This window comes from Mobula birostris, chromosome 13 (assembly GCF_030028105.1).
Source record: "Mobula birostris isolate sMobBir1 chromosome 13, sMobBir1.hap1, whole genome shotgun sequence".
NCBI classification, from domain to species: Eukaryota; Metazoa; Chordata; class Chondrichthyes; order Myliobatiformes; family Myliobatidae; genus Mobula; species Mobula birostris.
The window spans coordinates 10,026,715-10,046,503 of NC_092382.1; the positions used below are offsets into that span (position 1 = coordinate 10,026,715).

The 19,789-nt window shown below is 43.8% G+C and overlaps 1 protein-coding gene across 1 annotated transcript in view; it reads right to left on the minus strand.

Moving 5' to 3' along the window:
- The window catches only part of LOC140208362 (NACHT, LRR and PYD domains-containing protein 3-like), a 48,639-nt gene that overhangs the window by 10,473 nt on the left and 18,377 nt on the right, over positions 1 to 19,789 (minus strand). The window contains exons 4-7 of the mRNA XM_072276965.1: positions 8,223 to 8,315; positions 7,326 to 7,480; positions 6,236 to 6,407; positions 6,087 to 6,137 (exon numbers count right to left, since the gene is read on the minus strand). Coding sequence (XP_072133066.1) covers positions 6,087 to 6,137; positions 6,236 to 6,407; positions 7,326 to 7,480; positions 8,223 to 8,315 — 471 coding nt within the window. The remainder of the gene's footprint in view (positions 1 to 6,086; positions 6,138 to 6,235; positions 6,408 to 7,325; positions 7,481 to 8,222; positions 8,316 to 19,789) is intronic.

Here is a 19,789-nt window from a genome sequence, read left to right on the forward strand (position 1 = left end):
TTTGAGTCGTCTGCAAACTTGCCAACCAGCCCTTCTACCCCCAACATCCAGGTCGTTACTAAAAATCACGAAAAGTAGAGGTCCCAGAACAGATTCTTGTGGGACACCACTAGTCACAATCCTCCAATCTGAATGTACTCCCTCCACCACCACCCTCTGCCTTCTGCAGGCAAGCCAATTCTGAATCCACCTGGCCAAACTTCCCTGGATCCCATGACTTCTAACTTTCTGAATAAGCCTACCGTGTGGAACCTTGTCAAATGCCTTACTACAATCCATGTAGATCACATCCACTGCACTACCCTCATCTATATGCCTGGTCACCTTCTCAAAGAACTCTCTCAGGCTTGTTAGACACGATCTGCCCTTCACAAAGCCGTGCTGACTGTCCCTGATCAGACAATGATTCTCTAAATGCCCATAGATCCTATATCTAAGAATCTCTTCCAACAGCTTTCCCACCACAGATGTAAGGGTTACTGGTCTATAATTACCCGGACTATCCCTACTACCTATTCTGAACAAGGAGACAACTTTCGCTTCCCTCCAATCCTCTCGTACCATTCCCGTGAACAACGAGGACATAAAGATCCTAGCCAGAGGATCAGCAATTTCTTCCCTCGCCTCGTGGAGTAACCTGGGGAATATTCCGTCAGGCCCCGGGGACGTATCCGTCATAATGTATTTTAACAACTCCAACACCTCCTCTCCCTTAATATCTACATGCTCCAGAACATCACTCATATTGTCCTCACCATCATCAAGTTCCCTCTCATTGGTGAACACCGAAGAGAAGTATTCATTGAGGACCTCGCTCACTTCTATAGCCTCCAGGCACATCTTCCTACCTCTATCTCTAATCGGTCTTACCTTCACTCCTGTCATCCTTTTGTTCTTCATATAATTGAAGAATGCTTTGTGGTTTTACTTCACCCTAACCGCCAAGGCCTTCTCATGCTCCCTTCTTGCTCTTTTCAGCCCCTTCTTAAGCTCCTTTTTTGCTACCATGTATTCCTCGATAGGCACATCTGATCCCTGCTTCCTAAACCTCATGTATGCTGCCTTCTTCCACCTGACTAGATTTTCCAGCTCACTTGTCACCCATGGTTCCTTCACCCTACCATTCTTTATCTTCCTCACCGGGACAAATTAATCCCTCACATCCTGCAAGAGATCTTTAAACATCGACCACATGTCCATAGTACATTTGCCTGCAAAAACATCATCCCAATTCACACCCGCAAGTTCTAGCCTTATAGCCTCATACTTTGCCTTTCCCCACTTGAAAATTTTCCTGTTCTCTCTGATTCTATCCTTTTCGATGATAATGCTAAAGGCCAGGGAGCGGTGGTCACTGTCCCCCAGATGCACACCCACTGAGAGATCTGTGACCTGACCCGGTTCATTACTTATTACCAGATCTAGTATGGCATTACCCCTAGTCGGCCTGTCAACATACTGTGACAGGAATACGTCCTGGACACACTTAACAAATTCTGCCCCATCTAAACCCTTGGAACTAATCAGGTGCCAATCAATATTAGGGAAGTTAAAGTCACCCATGATAACAACCCTGCTATTTTTGTATCTTTCGAAAATCTGCCTCCCAATCCGCTTCTCGGCATCTCTGCTGCTACCAAGGGGCCTATAGAATACTCCCAATATCTATCATTTAGCCAAGTTTCAGAGATGGCCACAACGTCATATTTACCAATCTGTAGCTGAATTTCAAGATCGTCTATTTAATTCCTTAAGCTGCGTGCATTCAAATACAACATCTTCAGTCCAGCATTTGATGCTTTCTATTTTAACTGCACCACGCCTCTATTGCCCTGTAACTCATGCCACTGGCTGTGATCAAGCCTCATCCCCTGCCCGTTCTTTCTATCATCTCTGCTGCACACCATCTTTGATTTATTTCTGTTTTCCCCATTCTCAGCCCTATCACTCTGCTTCCCAACCCCCTGTCACATTAGTTTAAACCCTCCCTCATAGTCTCAGCGTGTGTCAGGACCCTCCCACGGATGTTTTTGGGTCTCACAGTGTGTCAGGACCCTTCCAGAGTGTGTGCGATATCATAATCTGTCAGGAGCCTGCCAAGGTGTATGGGGACCCACAGTGTGTCAGGAACCTGTCAGGGATATGTGGGGTCTCAAAGTGTGCAGCACCATTACAGCAGTGTGTGGTGTTTCCCCAGTGTGTCAGGACCTGAAAAAGGAGTACAGGCAGTTAGGATGGAAGGACGGAAGAAAGCTGAGAGGCAGGACAGGAATACAATGAAGTGGCACATACCAGTAAATGTGTGGCTGAAGATTTGGAGTTGGGGCAGGGATTCAGATAGCTGGATAATTGGGACCTCTTCTGGGGCAGGTGGGACCTGTATAAACGGACAGGTTGCACTCGAATCCAAGTGGTACCAAACTTCCTGTGGCAGGTTTACTCGAGCTGTTGGAAATGGTTTAAAACAATATGGCAGGAGGATGGGAACCAGTATGATAAAGCTGAGGATGACAAGTGCATGACATGGGTACAAATGCAGTCAGGGCAAATAGTTAATTTGTACCCCAGAGGCAAAGTTCAAAAGGGTGAAGAATGCAGGACTGAAGGTGCCGTATTTAAATCCGGGTAGCATTCAGAATAATGAACTCGTGGCGCAATTAGAGATCGGTCGGTATGAGATTGTGGGCATCACTGAGTCATGGCTGAAAGAAAACCATAGTTGGGAGCTTAATCTGAAAAGATAAACTTTGTATCGGAAGGACAGACAGGAAGGTTTATGTGGTGATGTGCTGGTAAGAGGTGGAATTATATCTTCAGAAAGAGGCGTCTTACAGTCAGAGAGTGTTGAGTTTTTGTGGGTGGAGTTAATAAATTGCAATGGTTAAAATGCATTATGGGAATCTTATACAGGCCTTCAAATTGTAGCCAAAGTGGGGATAAAATTGCAAAGGGTGCTTGAAAATGCATGTAATAAGGGTAATGACAGAATTGAATTGGGGGCTTCAATATGCAAGAGGTTTCTGAACATTAGGTTGATCTCTGATCGCAAGAGAGGGAATTTGTTGAATACCTACGAGAAGGAATTTTAGAGCAGCTTTTGCTTGTGCCTACTTGGGGAAAGGTTATCTTAGATTGGGCATTGTGTAATAACTCAGATATTAGTAACATAAGGGGACCCTGAGGAGGCGGTGTTCATAATATAATTGAATTGATACTGCAGTTTCAGAGGGAGAAACATAACTCACATGTTTCTGTATCACAACGGAATGAAACTAATTTCTGAAGCATGAGAGAAGAGCTTGCAGTGGAGGACTGCTGAAGGATACATGCGCTGATGACAGCAGAGCAGAGATGGCTGGAGATTCTGGGAATATTTCACAAACCGCAGGATAGATCTGTCCCATAGAGGAATAAGTTCTCAAACAGCAGGGGTAGGGAATCGTGGCTGACAGTGGAAGTTAAGGACTGCATAAAAACCAAGGGAAGGACAGATAAGGCAGCAAAAGTGAGTAGGAAGTTCGATTACTGAAAAGGTTTTAAAATCTAACAAAAGTGGTGTATAAGATGATGAGAGGCAGAGGCTTTCCCCCCAGGGTTGAAATGGCTAACACGAGAGGGCACAGTTTTAAGGTGTTTGGAAGAAGGAGATGTCAGGGGTAAGTCTTTTTTATTACGCAGAGGGCAGTGAGTGCATGGAATAGGCTGCCGACAACGGTGGTGGAGGCGAATACGACAGGGTATTTTAAGAGACTTCTGGATAGGTACATGGAGCCTAGAAAAATAGAGGGCTATGGGTAACCCTAGGTAATTTCTAAAGTAAGGACATGTTAGGCACAGCTTTGTGGGCCGAAGGGCTTGTAGTGTGCTGTAGGGTTTCTATGTTTCTATGTTTCAAAAAGGCTTCTAAAAAGCTTTAAGAAGGGAGGGAGACAAAAGAAGGGAAATTATGGGCCAGTTAGCCTAACCCCAGGGGCTGGGAAAGTGTTGGAGTCTTTTCTAAAGGATGAGTTTTCAAGGTACTTGGAGACTAATGATAAAATAAGTCAAAGCCAGCATGGTTTCTTAGAGGAAGTAACAAGCACAGTGGACAAAGGAAAGACAATGGATGTCATGTACTTACTATTCAGAAGGCGTTTGATAAGGTGGCACATTTGTGTCTCCTTAACAAGATAAAATTGGATGAATGTGCCAAGAAGTGGCAGATGGAATGCAGTGTTGGGAAAATGGTGAGATTTCATTTTTGATAAAAAGAACAATAGCGTGGATGAATATCAAAACGGGGAGAAGGTTCAAACATCAGATGAGCAGAGGGATTTAGGGGTCCTCATGGAAGATTCCCGGAAGGGTAATTTCCAGGTTGAGTCACGGTAAAGAAGCCCATGCAAACACAGTGTCTCAGGAACTTGCCAGGGTTGTGTGGTATCTCCCAGTGTGTCAGGATCCGGTCAGATATATGAGGGGTCTCGCAGAGTGTCAGGATCGTGCTAGTGGTAGGTGGTTTCCTAGTGTTTCAGGACCCTGCCAGGGGTGTGTGTGCGGCCAGCATTTTGTCAGGACCCTACCAAGGGTGTGTGGGGTCTCCCAGTGTGTCGGGATCCTGCTGGGAGTGTGCGGACTCTATCCAACGTATTCGGCTGAGATATGGAGCGCAGGAAAAACATTGATTGTTGAAATAGTTACTTTAGAGAATGTGACAGTCGTAGCAATGATGTTCTTCAATAATCATTGACAGAAATTGTTTCGTATTTGGGAATAGGCGTGGGTATTTCACTGACGTGTCTGATCCCTCGGTAAACAACATGGATAACAATGAAGAATAAGTTTTCAGGCAATTTGCAGAGATCTACCAAACTGAGGGGCTTTATTCTCTGAATACGGATAAGAAAAACAATAACAGAGGTAACAGAAGCGTGAGAACTTTGTAAACTTCCTGATTTGTCTATCTCTGGTCCCATACGTAAATTGGCATCTTTGGAATTTGTTTCTTGGAAATGACAGCGGCTGAACCACTGTTCTGGCCAAGATTCCTTATGTTTCTGTGCAAGAGCTTCGAAAAATCGGATAAAAATGGGCTGCTTTCAGATTTTTTTTTAAAGAAACTTGGCTTTCCTACTCTCCTCTCCTCTGTTAAATGTGCATTTGAGTGATCCAACTCAGTCTGAGAGTATGAAGCGTTACAATCTCTTCAGCTCATGCACTGCCGCGGGCTCTATTTTCACTGAAACAACGTGCTTACGCATGTAGTGAGCTCTCATCCAGACGGCCACAATTTCATTAATTGCAATATTATTTGTAGATACTTTCAGTCATTTGCACATTCCCTGCCGCACCACAACACTCGGTTTCTCTGTCCTAATTCCCATCTCACCCTTCCACAGTGTCCATCACACAACACAGACACACATGAATGTCAGCTTCTGTGGACTGAGCAGAGGATTTTCTCCCGAATCTCAGCCTCACTGACACTGTCTCCTGATGGAATTCCCAGGATTATTGAGTGGGAAATTAAACTGGGTAACTCTAGCAGTGTTTGCACGAAGGGGGTGCAGATGTGAACAGAGTGGGGTTCATTTGCTGTTTTGGGGTTGAACAGAGCAGTTGGGTGTTACATGATTTTCTCATTAAATGGATGCTCTCATTGTTATTTTGTGACGAGAGCTTCAACGGACTCCCAATTCTAAAAATGACAACCTGTAGGATCTGAAGAAATTTGGAGAAGTGCTCCAGGATAAGGGCTCTTCCACGGGTTGTGTCGCTGTAGGGGAAGGATTTCATCTTTTGGAGTGAGGAAATTTCTGTGAATTTCACTCCTCCAGATCGTCCTCTTTTCCACTCTGGCCCCGGTTGAGGGACCTGTCATTGCAGGACCCAGAGAGGAGTGATCCCTTTCAGAAAACTCCCCAACTCTCTGAGTTGTTCCTCATGCTGTCCTGTGAATACTCTCCCTCCAGCAAGCATTTGCCATGTGTCTCCATATGCATTGTGTCACAGTGCCAACATTTACCTGGTCAAATTCCCGTAGCTCAACAACGACATGGCCCTACACAACATCAGCCAGTGATGGTAACAGCCGTTTCTTCACTTACCTTTCAGCTCTCTGGGAATCGCCGGTACAGGTCGATGGACTGGAACACAATCTGTTCGGATTTAAACAATTTGAGGAATTGAAATGTGTAAAATTATAAAGTGGGTAGTGTTGAACTCGAAAATTATATTAACTGTGATATTATCTCACCATGTTCCTGTATTTCGTTCAGTATTTTGTCCAACTTTGGGACACCAATCCGCATTTTCACAAAGGTTTCCCACATCACCCTCCGGGCGCGGGAACCTTTCTCCATCACCAGGCTCAGGAGGAGTTTAGAACTGTCCGCCCGCTCTCCCTTATCAGCGAGATCAGAGATTTTCTGTGAAGAGTAACAGTGAACATATTGGGGACTGACAGATTCACACTGAGAATGAGGAGTAAATGATGTGCTCTGTAACAGGATCACACTGAGCAGTTACCCGGACGGGTGCTGATCCTGTCTGGACATGGACTGTACATTCGGAGTGCAGAGAACACGGAGGGACATTCACCGTGAACCTGGTCTGCCAGTCAATGAGATGCTGGCTGGTCTGTGACCGCTTCATTGATGTGGCTCCAAATCCGTAAATAATTCCTCACCGGATTTGATGGTGTAGAACAAAAATCAGAAAATAATGATCGCAGAGGAAGAAAGAAGTCAGGAGAGATTTTATAACAGTGAGCAGTTGCAGAGAAGTTGCAGAAAAGGTGACGTAATTCATCTCCTTAATCAACCTGTTCCAACATGACAGCGGATTACCGGCTGACACCTGACGCCTTTCCTTTGCCTTTTCCAGTGAAGGTTTATTCAGTGATTACACATTACAACATGGCAGTATTCCCCGATTCACACTGTTTGCAGTTACAGATTGTAACACAATCATCTCCACCCAGAACAGAACACACTCCAGCTCCTGTGGCAAGCACTGATGATGTCCCGGTTCTCACTGACATCCTGCCGTCACGCTGTACGGTCTTCCCAAACGGAAACTTCTCGTCATATTTCCATTTAGTACTGTAAACTCACACAACTGTTACCTGCTCAACTCACTCTGAACACTGAGCAGCCACCCACCAGTCCGCGGGGTCTTTTCACCCCTTTCTATCACTGGTTCAGAGTCACATGTTTGTAATTGCATGTACAGTATTTATTTTCCAGCTGTTTGTTTATCTAATTTCATATCCGATGAGTCAGAGTTCCGACACCCATCAGTCCTGTGATGTGTGAAAATTCAAACCCATTCTCCCTCCCACTCACCCGATGTTCCTCTCCACTGAACTGATTCTCGGCTGTTAACGCCAGGCTCACTCCGTGCACCCCTCCTTCCATCGCCTGCTCCAGCCTGTCCCGGTAGAAATCCGTCAACTGCAGCAGCTGGAAATTGTTCCAGCTTGCCAGGAGCTCAGTGATCACTGAGCTCGGACATGTGAAGGAAAATGGGGAAACAATTGAATAAATTATCAACGTCCCATTAGACAGCAACTTTCTCTCAGGAAACTAAAATTGGTAAATTGGTCATGGAACACAATCCGAGATGGGAAGGGGTAGACAGGTGTGGGGCTGCGGATGAGGAGCATTGATGCGGCCTGGGGGTCGGAGCATCGGGGGTGTAGGAGGGGGTTTAGTTCCATCTGTTGAACCTTCTTGGTCCCAGGAGTATATCTCTCTGTCTGGAAAGGACTCTGTTTATTCCTGAGAATATAGTAACCCATCACCATCACTCCCTGGTACTGCCCATCACCACCGCTTTGCTCTGAGTCACTGTCTGCCTGCCTGGTCAAACTCTTCCTCAGAAAAATCTCTGGAATATCTCACAAAATGCAGGAGGTACTCAGCATGTCAGGCAGCATCTGTAGAGGAGAATAAACAATCAACGTTTCGGGCCAAGGCCCTTCATTGGGACTGAAAATGAAGGGGACAAAATTCCAGATATTGCCACATTACTTTCTATTCCTTGTGGTCCTGATCTTAAGCGTAAAATGTTTATTCCTCTCTATGGATGCTGCCTGACCTGCTGAGTTCTGCAAATGTTTTGTGTGTCTTTTTGCTGCCCAGAACTTTCAGCACCTGTGGAATGACTTATCTTCTAGAGTAACTCGCTATTTTAATGTCCATCACAATCTGTTAGAGGAGCAGGAGCAGACGCTAACATACCCGTGTCCTTTCCCGATGTTGACGTCACTGGAACTCCTCCACTGCTCACATCTTGACCCTTTTTGACGACGGGAGTGACCAGTTTTTGCTGCTCTGTAACAAAAAAAAAATAAAAAAATAAAAAAATAACGGAAGGGTCAAACGTTAATTAGGGTTTAAAGGAGAACACCGTTTTGTTTATAAACGGAGGCAAACACTTCCAAACATCTTGGGCCTGCCCACTGAAGCCTTGGCATGGCCTGGTCCACCTGCGCCCATCCACCCACAGTCACACAATGCACATTTCCGCTGTCTTCATGGATTGTACACTGGGCCAGGATTCTCCAGGGTATCTACTCGCCTTATTGCAGGCAATTCCCTTTTAGGGAGCAAACTTGCGTCCTGGACCGGGAGGGATGTGTTAACAGAAAGGCAAGGCAGGTTGAGCTGACAGCGCCCGCTGCTTTGGTCCTCCTACCACTGGTGGCGCTGTGGTGAGTAATGGACAGCTATTACAGCAGTGTGGGGTGAAACATTTCTGCTGACCAATGGGACATCTATTGCTCTTGTCACTGAATTATACAGATTTCTTAGTCAGAACTGATTCTCATCGTCTCCTTTCAGTTTAACATCGCCTGGCATTGACACCTATAGCAATATATGATTTGTTTCTACATAGAAACACTCTGACATCCCTATCAACGCAATCCCACCCACAGCATCAAGACATCTGGTCCTAAACCGTTACAGTTTCTCTAGCAGGACTTTAAGACCATAATTATCTTCAGTACTCCCATCAAAATTTCTTTGAGCATATCACCTGGTTATTATCAAATAGTTACATGGCACATTGTTAAACACAATGTAAGCGCCATACATCCAAAACAACATTTGGCAAAAAATCTTTGAAATAAATAAAACAAAATGCTGGAATTATTCAACAAGACAGAGAGTGTGTTAATATTTTTGGTGGAAGACCCTGTATCAGCACTGAGCCTGTCTGTAGGAGCCACGTATCTGTTCTCTATCTACATTGTATTCTGTGTGGCGTATTTATGATGCTTCTTATGGTAACTAGCAACGCGGAGGGAATCAGTTACATATTCGTGCTTTGTTCCATGGGGTACACAGCTGGCGACTGACGGATGTCATATATTTTGTTATTATCCTCTCAAATATGCTGAACTTACACTTGGGTACACTTCAGTTACATCGCTTCACGATTGCATGTTTGCTGATTGCTAATAAAGAATGGAATACATATCACCGACATTTGTAACAATTATCACTGTAGCTGACGGGAGCCATGAAAATATAACAAACCTGTGGGGTCGCCAGCAACAGCAACTTGGTTTTGTTCGAATTCACCACCACATTCTCAACAGATGTTTCTCAATCTGCCGATCATTTAAAACATTCTGATGTACTTAATGAATATTTTGCTTCAGTATTCACAAGTGGAAAGGACCTTGGAAATTGTGGGCGTGACTTACAGCGGACTGAAATGCTTGAGTGTATAGACTTGAAGAAAGAGGATGTGCTCGAGCTTTTGAAAGTCTTTAAGTTTGATAAGTCGCCGGGACTGGATGAATTATACCCCAAGCTGCTGCGGGAACTGAGGGAGGAGATTGTTGATTGTTGATTAAATAAATAAAACAAAATGCTGGAATTATTCAACAAGACAGAGGGTATGTTAATATTTCAGGTGGAAGACCATGTATCGGAGCTGAGCCTGTGTGTCGGAGTCATGTATCTGTTCTCTATCTGCATTGTGTATTTATGATGCTTTTTTTTATGATCCGCATCAGCCGGGGTTTGGTAAACGCGGAGGGAATTAGTTACATATTTGTGCTGTGTTCCATGCGATACACAGCTAGGAACTGACCGATGTCATATATTTTATTATTATCCATTCAAATACGCTGAACTGACACTTGGCTACACTTCAGTTCCATTGCTTCGCGATTGTATGTTTGCTAATTGCTAATAAAGGATCGGATACATATCACTGTTGTTGCCAATACTGAAAGAAGAAGTGGAACATACTATGAAGAAAATGTGAAAGGGAAAATTATCGTGTCCAGATAACTTTCTGGTAAAACTGCATGAAGCGCTAGAAGATTTTGGTGTAGAAAAATTAAGACCTAGATTTCAAGACCTATACTTCTGTTTCATTGACTACACAAAAGCCTTTCACACAGTGAAACTCCAGGTCATCATGAAAATGCTTAAAGATGTTAATATCGACGGAAAAGATCTAAGAATTACTGGCAACAAAGTGCAGCCATACAGATAGACAACGAGATTGGTGAATATCAGCCAATAAAGCGAGGAGTCAGACAGGGTTGTGTTCTATCACCAGAGCTGTTCTCCCTGTACAGTGAAATCATCATGAGAACCATACAAGACCTACCTGGAATAAGCATAAGAGGATACAATATCAACAACCTCCGCTATGCGGATCATACAGTACTGATAGCAAACAGTGAAGTAAATTTAAAGAAACTAGCATCTACCATCAACACAGAGAGCGAAAGACTTGGCCTAACCTTAAACAAAAAGAAAGCTGAAGTAATGGTAATATCAAAGAAAGCTGATATCCAAACTGTGGGATCGTATTGGTAAACGAAATCCTGAAACAAGTTCACAACTTCAAGTACCTTGGATCATGGGTAACATCTGATGGCAAATGTGAAACAGACATAAAAGCAAGAATAGCAATGGCACGAACAGCATTTACAGAAATAAGAAACATCCTAACGAACAAGAAAATAATGATTGACATCCGCCTTAGAACTGACAGCTGCTACATTCTCCCTATATTGATGTATGGCTGCGATTCATGGACCATCACAAATGCAATGGAAAAAAGAATCAATGCAGCAGAGATGTGGTTCCTCAGAAGAATGCGATGCATATCATATACGGACAGGATAACCAACGAAGAAGTTCTGCAAAGAACGAAAAAAAGACGTACATTACTTTTAAAAAACTCAGAAAACAACCATCAAAGTTCTTTGGACTCTTCATGCGAAGAGAGACATTAGAACATTTAGGTACAACTGGAAAGCTGGAAGGAAGAAGAAGCAGAGGCAGACAGAGAATGAAAATTATAGTTGGATTAACATCATGGTTAGAAACAAGGGAGGCAACAACTACAATTCGGAGGGTCAGAGACCGTGATGGATGGAGAGACATGATCGCCCATGCCGAACGGTAAGGCACCTAAATAATAATAATAACATATCATCGACTTTTGTAATAATTATCATTGGAGTTGAGGGAACGTCATGCAAGTATAACATATCATTGGGGGTTGCCAGCAATGTCAAGTTGATTTTGTTAGAATTCACGCTACATTCTCAACAGATGTTTCTCAATCTGTAGGTTATTTTAAATATTAGATTATTAGATTACCTTAGATTATGAAGACATTCAGTCCTCGTTTATTGTCATTTAGAAATCATGCACTAAGAAATGATACATGTTGCTCCAGATGATATCACACAAAAAAAGGACAAACCAAAGACTAACGCTGACAAGACCATATAATTATAACACATAGTTACAGCAGTGCAAAGCAATACCATAATTTTCTCTTCGGATCAAGAAGACAGCGGTATGAGGCTAAGGATTTCCAGCGAGAAGACATTTTATTTCCCGGAGTAGGAGAGAGGCCAGACTGCGCAGGCGGGTGACGTCAGCCGGTTGAGCGCGAACAGTTCAAAAAGAAAACCGCTATATCCTGCGGGCAGTGTCGGAGCGGGCTGCGGAGTGAGAGGGTGCAGAGTGAAAGGGTTTTGGCTCAACGGACTTCGACCGTTGAGTCTCACAGTAACGGAGTAAGTTACAGTTTTCTGGTATTTAATACAAACAGTAGCATTAGAGGTATGCATCTAGCATTAGTGTTGTGCTTGGAGTGCCAGGTTGGGGACCCTGGGAGACCCGCAGCCTCCCCCAAGGATACATGTGCACCAGGTGCACTGAGATGAGGCTCCTGAAGGACCGTGTTAAGGAGCTGGAGATGGAAATTGATGACCTTTGGCTAATTAGGGAAAGTGAGGAGCTGATAGGTACTACCTATACAGAGGTAGTGGATAGCACCCCTGTGACAGTCCCCCTCAGAAATCGATATATTGTTTTGGATACTGTTGAAGAGGCAGACCTGACAGAGGAGGACCACAGTGAACGAGACTCTGGCATTCTGCCCAGTGCCGAAATCAAGAGAGCAAGAAGAAATACGGTAGTTATAGGGGATTCCGTCATAAGGGGGATGGACAAGAGATTCTGCGAGCCGGACAAGGATACCCGGATTCTGTGTTGCCTCTCTGGTGCCAAGGTACGGGATGTCTCAGATCGAGTCCAGAGTATTCTGAGGAGAGAGGGCCATGGTACATGTTGGTACATGTTGGTACCAATGACATAGACAGAAAAAGACAGGAGGTCCTGAAGAAAGGTTACTGGGAGCTAGGAAGAAAATTGAAAAGTCGGACCTCCCGAGTAATAATATCAGGATTGCTGCCTGAGCTGCACGCTAATGATGCTAAGAATAGCAGAATTAAGCAGCTGAATGTGTGGCTAAGTAACGGGTGCAGGGGGCAGGGCTTCAAATTCTTGAATCATTGGGATGTATTTTGGGGAAGGTATGACTTATACAAAAAAAGATGGATTACACCTGAACTCAAAAGGCAGTAATATCCTGGCGGGATTGTTTAATATAGCTCTTAGGGAGGGTTTAAACTAAGTCGGCAAGGGGAAGGAAACCAATCTGTTAGGATCGAGGAAGAGGAAAATAGAAATAAGTCAAAAATACTGTGCAGCAAAGATGGCAAGAAGGACAGGCCGGTAAATGTACAGGATAATTTGCTGCAGAATAGAAATATAGCAAAATCGGCAGCAGATACTGATCTAAATGTACGGTACTTAAATACACGCAGCATTAGAAATAAAGTGGATAACCTTGCTGCACAGCTGCAGGTTAAAAGATATGACATTGTGGCCATCACCGAGTCATGACTAAATGATGGATGTGATTGGGAGCTGAATATCCAAGGATACACAGTGTATAGGAAAGAAAGGAAGGTAGGTAAAGGAGGTGGCGTGGCCCTGGTGGTAAGTAACAATATCAAAACAATAGAAAGAAGGGACATAGGATCTGAAGAGGCAGAATCCTTGTGGGTGGAATGAAGAAATGGCAAGGGTAAAAAGACACTAATAGCAGTTATATACAGGCCTCCAAACAGCAGCCGGGATGTGGACTACAAGTTGCAGCTGGAAATAGAAAACGCGTGTCAGAAGGAAAATGTCAAGATAATTATGGGGGATTTTAATATGAAAGTGGATTGGGAAAGTCAGGAGGCCTTCACCTCCGGAGATTCCGGACCACACAGTTACAGCGGCAGCGAAGTGGACGTTTCAGAAGTTTCTCCAGATGTTCCACCGTGTTTTCACGTGTCTCCATCAAATCAGAATTGTTCACGGTACCCTACTTAACACATACAGATATCATTCACCGCAGAGGCCGCGCACGCTGCGTCACGCCGCCATCTTCTCCTCCGTCCTGAGGAGAATTCCACATCCTGCGGAATATTCTGAGGTATTTGAGTGTATAGGCATTAAGAAAGTGTATGTGCTGGAGCTTGTGAAATGTATTAAGTTAGATATGTCGCAGGACTGTAAGAGATATACCCCAGGCTACCATGGGAAGCAAGGAAGGAGATTGCTCAGCCTCTGATGATGATCTTTCCATTATCAATATGATGGGGAAAATACTAGCGAATTGGAGGTTTGCAAATATTGTTCCCTTGTACAAGGAAGAGTCTAGAGATAACCCAGTAAATTATAGAGCAGTGAATCTTACTTCAGTGATGGGCAAGTTGTTAAAGAAGATTCTGAGAGGCAGGATTTATGAGCATTTGGAAACAAATAATCTGATTAGGGATTGTCAACTTCGCTTTATCAAGGGCAGGTCATGCTTTACGGACCTGATTGAACTATTTGAGGACGCAACAAAACACTTTGATGAAGGTAGAGCAGCGGATGTGGCGCCTATGGATTTCAGGAAGGCATTTGACAAGGTTCCCCAGGCAAGGCTCCTTCAGAAAGTAATGAGGCATGGGATCCAATAGACGTTGCTTTGTGGATCCAGAATTGGCTGCTCACAGAAGGCAAAAGATAGTTGTAGATGGTTCGAATTCTGCATTCAGAACGGTGACCAGGGGTATCAAATTTCAAGACAGAATATAGTATTAATGGTCAGACTCTTGGCAGTGTGGCGGATCAGAGGGATCTTGGGGTTTGTGTCCATAAGACACTCAAAGCTGCTGTGGAGGTTGACAGTGTTGTTCAGAAGGCGTATGGTGTGAGTGCTTTCATCAGCTGTGGGATTGATTTCGAGACCTGTGAGACAGAAACAGAAACACAGAAACCCTACAGCATAATACAGGCCCTTCGGCCTAGAATGCTGTGCGTACATGTACTTACTTTAAATATTCCCCGGGGTTACCCACAGCACTCTATATTTCCGAGCTCCATGTCCCTATCCAGGAGACTCTTAAAAAACCCTATCGTATCCGTGTCCACCACCGTCGCTAGCAGACTATTCCACGCACTCACCACTGTGTGTAAAAAAAAACTTACCCCTGACATCTCCTCTGTACCTACATCCAAGCACCTTAAAATTGTGGCCTCCCGTGTTAGCCATTTCAGCCCTGGGGAAAAAAAAGCCTCTGACTATCCACATGATGCTTAAAGCCATATAAGACCATAGTTAGACCTCACTTGGATACTGTGTTCAGTTTTGGTCACCTCACTACAGGAAAGATGTGGACACCGTAGAGAGAATGCAGAGGAGATTTACAAGGCAGTTGCCTGGATTGGAGAGTGTGCCTTATGAGAGTACGGTGAGTGAAATTGACCTTTTCTTCTTGGAGCGATGGATGATGAGAGGTGACCTCATAGAGGTGTATAAGATGATGAGGGGCATTGATCTTGTAGATAGACAGAGGCTTTATCCAAGTTCTGAAATGGCTAGCACGAGGGGTCATATTTTAAGGTGCTTGGAATTAGGTACAGAGGGATATCATGCAGATACAGGTGGGTGCATGGAATGCATTCCCAGCAAGATAGTAGATGCGAACACAATAGGGTCCTTTCAGAGACTCTTAGATACGTATACAGACCTTAGAAAAATAGAGGATTATACTGTAGGACAATACTGGACATTTTCTAGAGTAGGTTACATGGTCAGCACAACATTGCTGGCTAAAGGACCTGTAATGTGCTGTAGATTTCTATGTTCTCTCTTTTCATGTTTTATTGTTTCACAACGTTCAATGACATTTGATTTAATGTGTCTTTTCTGACAATGATCAACATAAAATACTTACGTAAGTCAATGTGAAAACATCTATTTAAAGTGATCTAACTCAATTCCAAATATAAAACACAAAATAATTGATTGTATAAATATTCATCCTCTTTTAATGTGACACCAAATCAACACTGTTGCAGCCAATTGGTTTTATAAGTCACATGATTAGTTAAATAAGATCTGTTTTTGGACACCTGTGTGCAGTCAAGTTGTTTCAACCGATTGTAGTAAAATACACCTGTATCTGGAAGGTCCAACTGCTGCTGAGTCAGTATCCTGGCAAAAAAAAAAAAAAACCCGAAAACAAAAGAACACACCAAGCAGCTCCGCAAAAAGGTTATTGAAAAGCTTAAGTCAGGAGATAGATATAAGAAAATGTCCAAGTCACTGAATATCCCTTGCAGTACAGTTAAGTCAATCATCAAGAAATGGAAAGAAAATGGCACAGCTGTAAATCTGCCTGGAGGAACTGTCCTCAGAAACTGAGCAACAGTGCAATAAGAGGACGGGTGAGGGAGGCCACCAAGAGACCTATGACAACTCGTGAGGATTTACAAGCTTCAGTTGCTGGGATTGTAGAGACTGCGCAGACAATAACTGTTGCCCGGGCGCTTCACCAGTCACAGATTTATGGGAGAGTGGCAAACACAAACGCACTGTTGAAAAGAGAAAACTCACATGAAATTTCGTCCAGAGTTTGCCAGAAGGCATCTGGGAGACCCTGAAGTTCGAAGGTCTGATTAACTCAAAATTGAGCTTATTGGCGCTCAGTCTAAATGCTATATTTGGTGTAAGCAAAACACCACACTAGAGACTAGAATACTACAGCACAGTACAGGACTTTCGGCCCTCATATATTCCTAAAAAAAGTGTACTAAACCCAGACTACTCCGTAACCCTCTATTTTTCTTCCATCCATATGCCTATTCAAGATGCTCTTAAATATCCCTAATGTTTTAACCTCCACCACCATCCCTGGCAAGTCAATCCAGGCACCCACAACCCTCTGTGTAAAAAACTTACCCCTGATGTCTCCCCTAAACTTCCCTCCCTTAACTTTGTACATATGACCTCCGGTGTTTGCAATTCGTGCCCTGGGAAGCAAGTACTGACTATCCACCCTATCTATGCCTCTCATAATCTTGTAGACCTCTATCAAGTCCCCTCTGATCCTTCCATGCTCCAAAGAGAAAAGTCCCAGCTCTGCTAACCTTGCCTCATAGACGTGTTTTCCAATCGAGGCAACAACCTGGTAAATTTCCTCTGCACCCTCTCCATAGCTTCCACATCCTTCCTCTAATGAGGTGACCAGAACTGTACACAATACTCTCACTGTGGTCTCACCAGAGATTTGTAGAGTTACAACATGACCTCTCTACTCTTGAACTCAATCCCCCTATTAATGAAGCCTAGCTTCCCACAGGCCTTCTTAACTGTCCTATCAACCAGTATAGCAACCATGAGTGATGTATGGATTTGAACCCCAAGGTCCCCCTGTTCATCCACACTCTTACTTAACCGACCATTAACCCTGTACTCAATCTTCTGGTTTGTCCTTCCAACATACATCACCTCACACTTATCAGGTTTGAACTCCATCTGCCACTTTTCTGCTCCACTCTGCATCCTGTCTGTATACTCATGTGACCTTCGACAACCTACAGCTCCTGCCACTTCTCCAATCTTCGTGTCATCCGCAAACTTACTCACCCATCCTTCTGCCTCTTCATCCCGGTCATTTATGAAAATCACAAAGAGCAGGGGTCCCAGGACAGATCCTTGCAGCACTCCACTAGTCACCGACCTCCAGGCAGAATACTTTCCTTCCACAACTACCCTCTGCTTTCTTCCTTGCAAGCCCCTTTTTTATCCAAACAGCCAAAGTTCCACTGATCCCATGCCTCATGACTTTCTGGATGAGTCTCTCGTGAAGGACCTTGTCAGATGCCTTGCCAAAATCCATGTAGTGCACATCTACCGCCCTACCCTCATCAATTTCTTTTGTTACCTCTTCAAAAAACTCCATTAAGCTCGTGAGGCACGACCTTCCCTTCACAAAGTCATGTTGACTATCCTTGAGTAGACTGTACTTCTCCAAGTGCTCGTAGATCCTATCATTAAGAATCCTTTCCAATAGTTTGCAGACCACCGACGTAAGACTCACTGGTCTATAGTTCCCAGGTTTCTCCCTATTACCTTTTTTTAAACAAGAGAACTACATTTGCCATTCTCCAATCCTCTGGCACCTCCCCTGCAGCCAAAGAGGATTCAAAGATGATAGTTACTGTTCCAGCGATCTCTTCTCTCACTTCCCACAGCAACCTGGGGTATATCACGTCCGGCCCTGGGGACTTAGCGATCTTGATGTTTTTAACAAGATCCAACATTTCTTCTTCCTTAATGTCGACATTGCCCAGCGCACAGGCCTGTTCTATTTGACCTCACCCTGATCAAGGTATTTTTCACTTGGGAATACTGAAGCAAAGTATTCATTTAGGACCTCCCCTCCCTCCTCCGCCTCCAGGCACATGTTGCCTTCTTTGTCCTTTAGCGGCCCCACCTTCATTCTTGTCATCCTTTTGTTCTTCACATACACAGCACGCCTTGGGGTTCTCCTTAATCCTACGTGCCAAGGCCTTCTCATGCCCCTTTCGAGCTCTCCTAAGTCCTTTCTTAAACTCCTTCCTGGCTACCCTATATTTCTCATGAGCCCCTCCTGCTTCCTGCTTCTTATATCTAACATATGCTTCCCTCTTCCTCTTGACGCGTTGTCTAATGTGTTTCGTCAGCCACGGTTCCATTTTCCTGCCTTTTTTCCCTTGTCTCAGTGGGACAAACCTATCCTGAACCCAGCACAAGTTGTCCCTAAACTTCCTCCACATTACTTCTCTGCTTTCACCCTGTTTCACATCTGTTTCCAAATTACTCTTGCTAGTTCCTGCCTCATCCCTTCATATTTAGCCCTTCCCCAGTTAAGCACTTTCCCATTTTGTCTGTTTTTATTCTTTTCCATAGCTATGCTGAAGCTAAGGGAGTTGTGGTCACTCTCACCAAAATGCTCCCCCACCAAGATATCTGCCACCTGACCAGGTTCATTACCGAGAACTAGATCCAGTATGACCTGTCCTCTCGTCGGCCGGTCCACATACTGTGTCAGGAATCCCTCTTGAACACCCCTGACAAATTCAGCCCCATCTATCCCCCTTGCAGTTAGGAGGTGCACATCGTCAAAATCACAAGATTCCTACCATGAAGCATCATGATGTGGGGACATTGCACAAGTAGAAGGCCCTGGAAGGCTTGTGAAGGTAGAGGGTAAAATAAATGTAGCAAAAAACAGGGAAATCCTGGAAGAAAATCTGAGGTAGTCTGCAGGAGAACTGCGACTTGGGAAAAGATTTTTTCAGCAGCAAAATAACCCCAAGCGTAAAGTCAAAGCTATATAGGAAGAGCTTAAAAACAACAAAGTTAATGTCCTGGGGAGGCTAAGTAAGGGTCCAGACCTCAATCCAACTGAAAATTTTTGGCTGGACTTGAAATGTTCTGTTCACTAACGATTCCCACGCAATTTGACAGAGCTTTAGCAGTTTTGGAAAGAATGGGGAAAAATTGCAGTGTCCAGATGCACAAAGCTGATAGAGACCTATCCGCACAAGTCAAGCCTGTAATTGCTGCCAAAGTGTCATCTACTAAATAGGACTAGACATGCGGGATGTGTATACTATTTATCTATAGTATAAAATTATATATAAATAAATGCCAATAAATCTCACGACATATATCTGTGATAGTAAGCCTGTTTCTAATTCTGAGAAGTTTTACCTGACTGTTGCGTATTTTTGTTTATGTCTGTTAATCCTCTTCCTCATACTGTGGTAGGTAGTGTTAATTTAAGTGCACTGGAGTGTTATTTCAGTCCTTTTTTTTTAAGTAAGTTTTCCAGATCGGTTTCAGACCAAGATATTATGCCAAAAGAATACGTTAATATAGGCAGAGCGAACATGTTTATTGCCTTTGTTATATTGTTACTATTCAGCTCAGTTTAGCAGATTTTCTTAAGCTTTGAAGGAAATTCTGTTGAAACAGTTCTCTTTATCACATGATGATCAATTTTCTTTGTTTGTTGATATCCTTAGTATCGTCATGTTTCATATCCATCCATCTGTTGTATTGAATGCTGATGCTTTGTCATACGCTATAAGCTCTACAATATTTT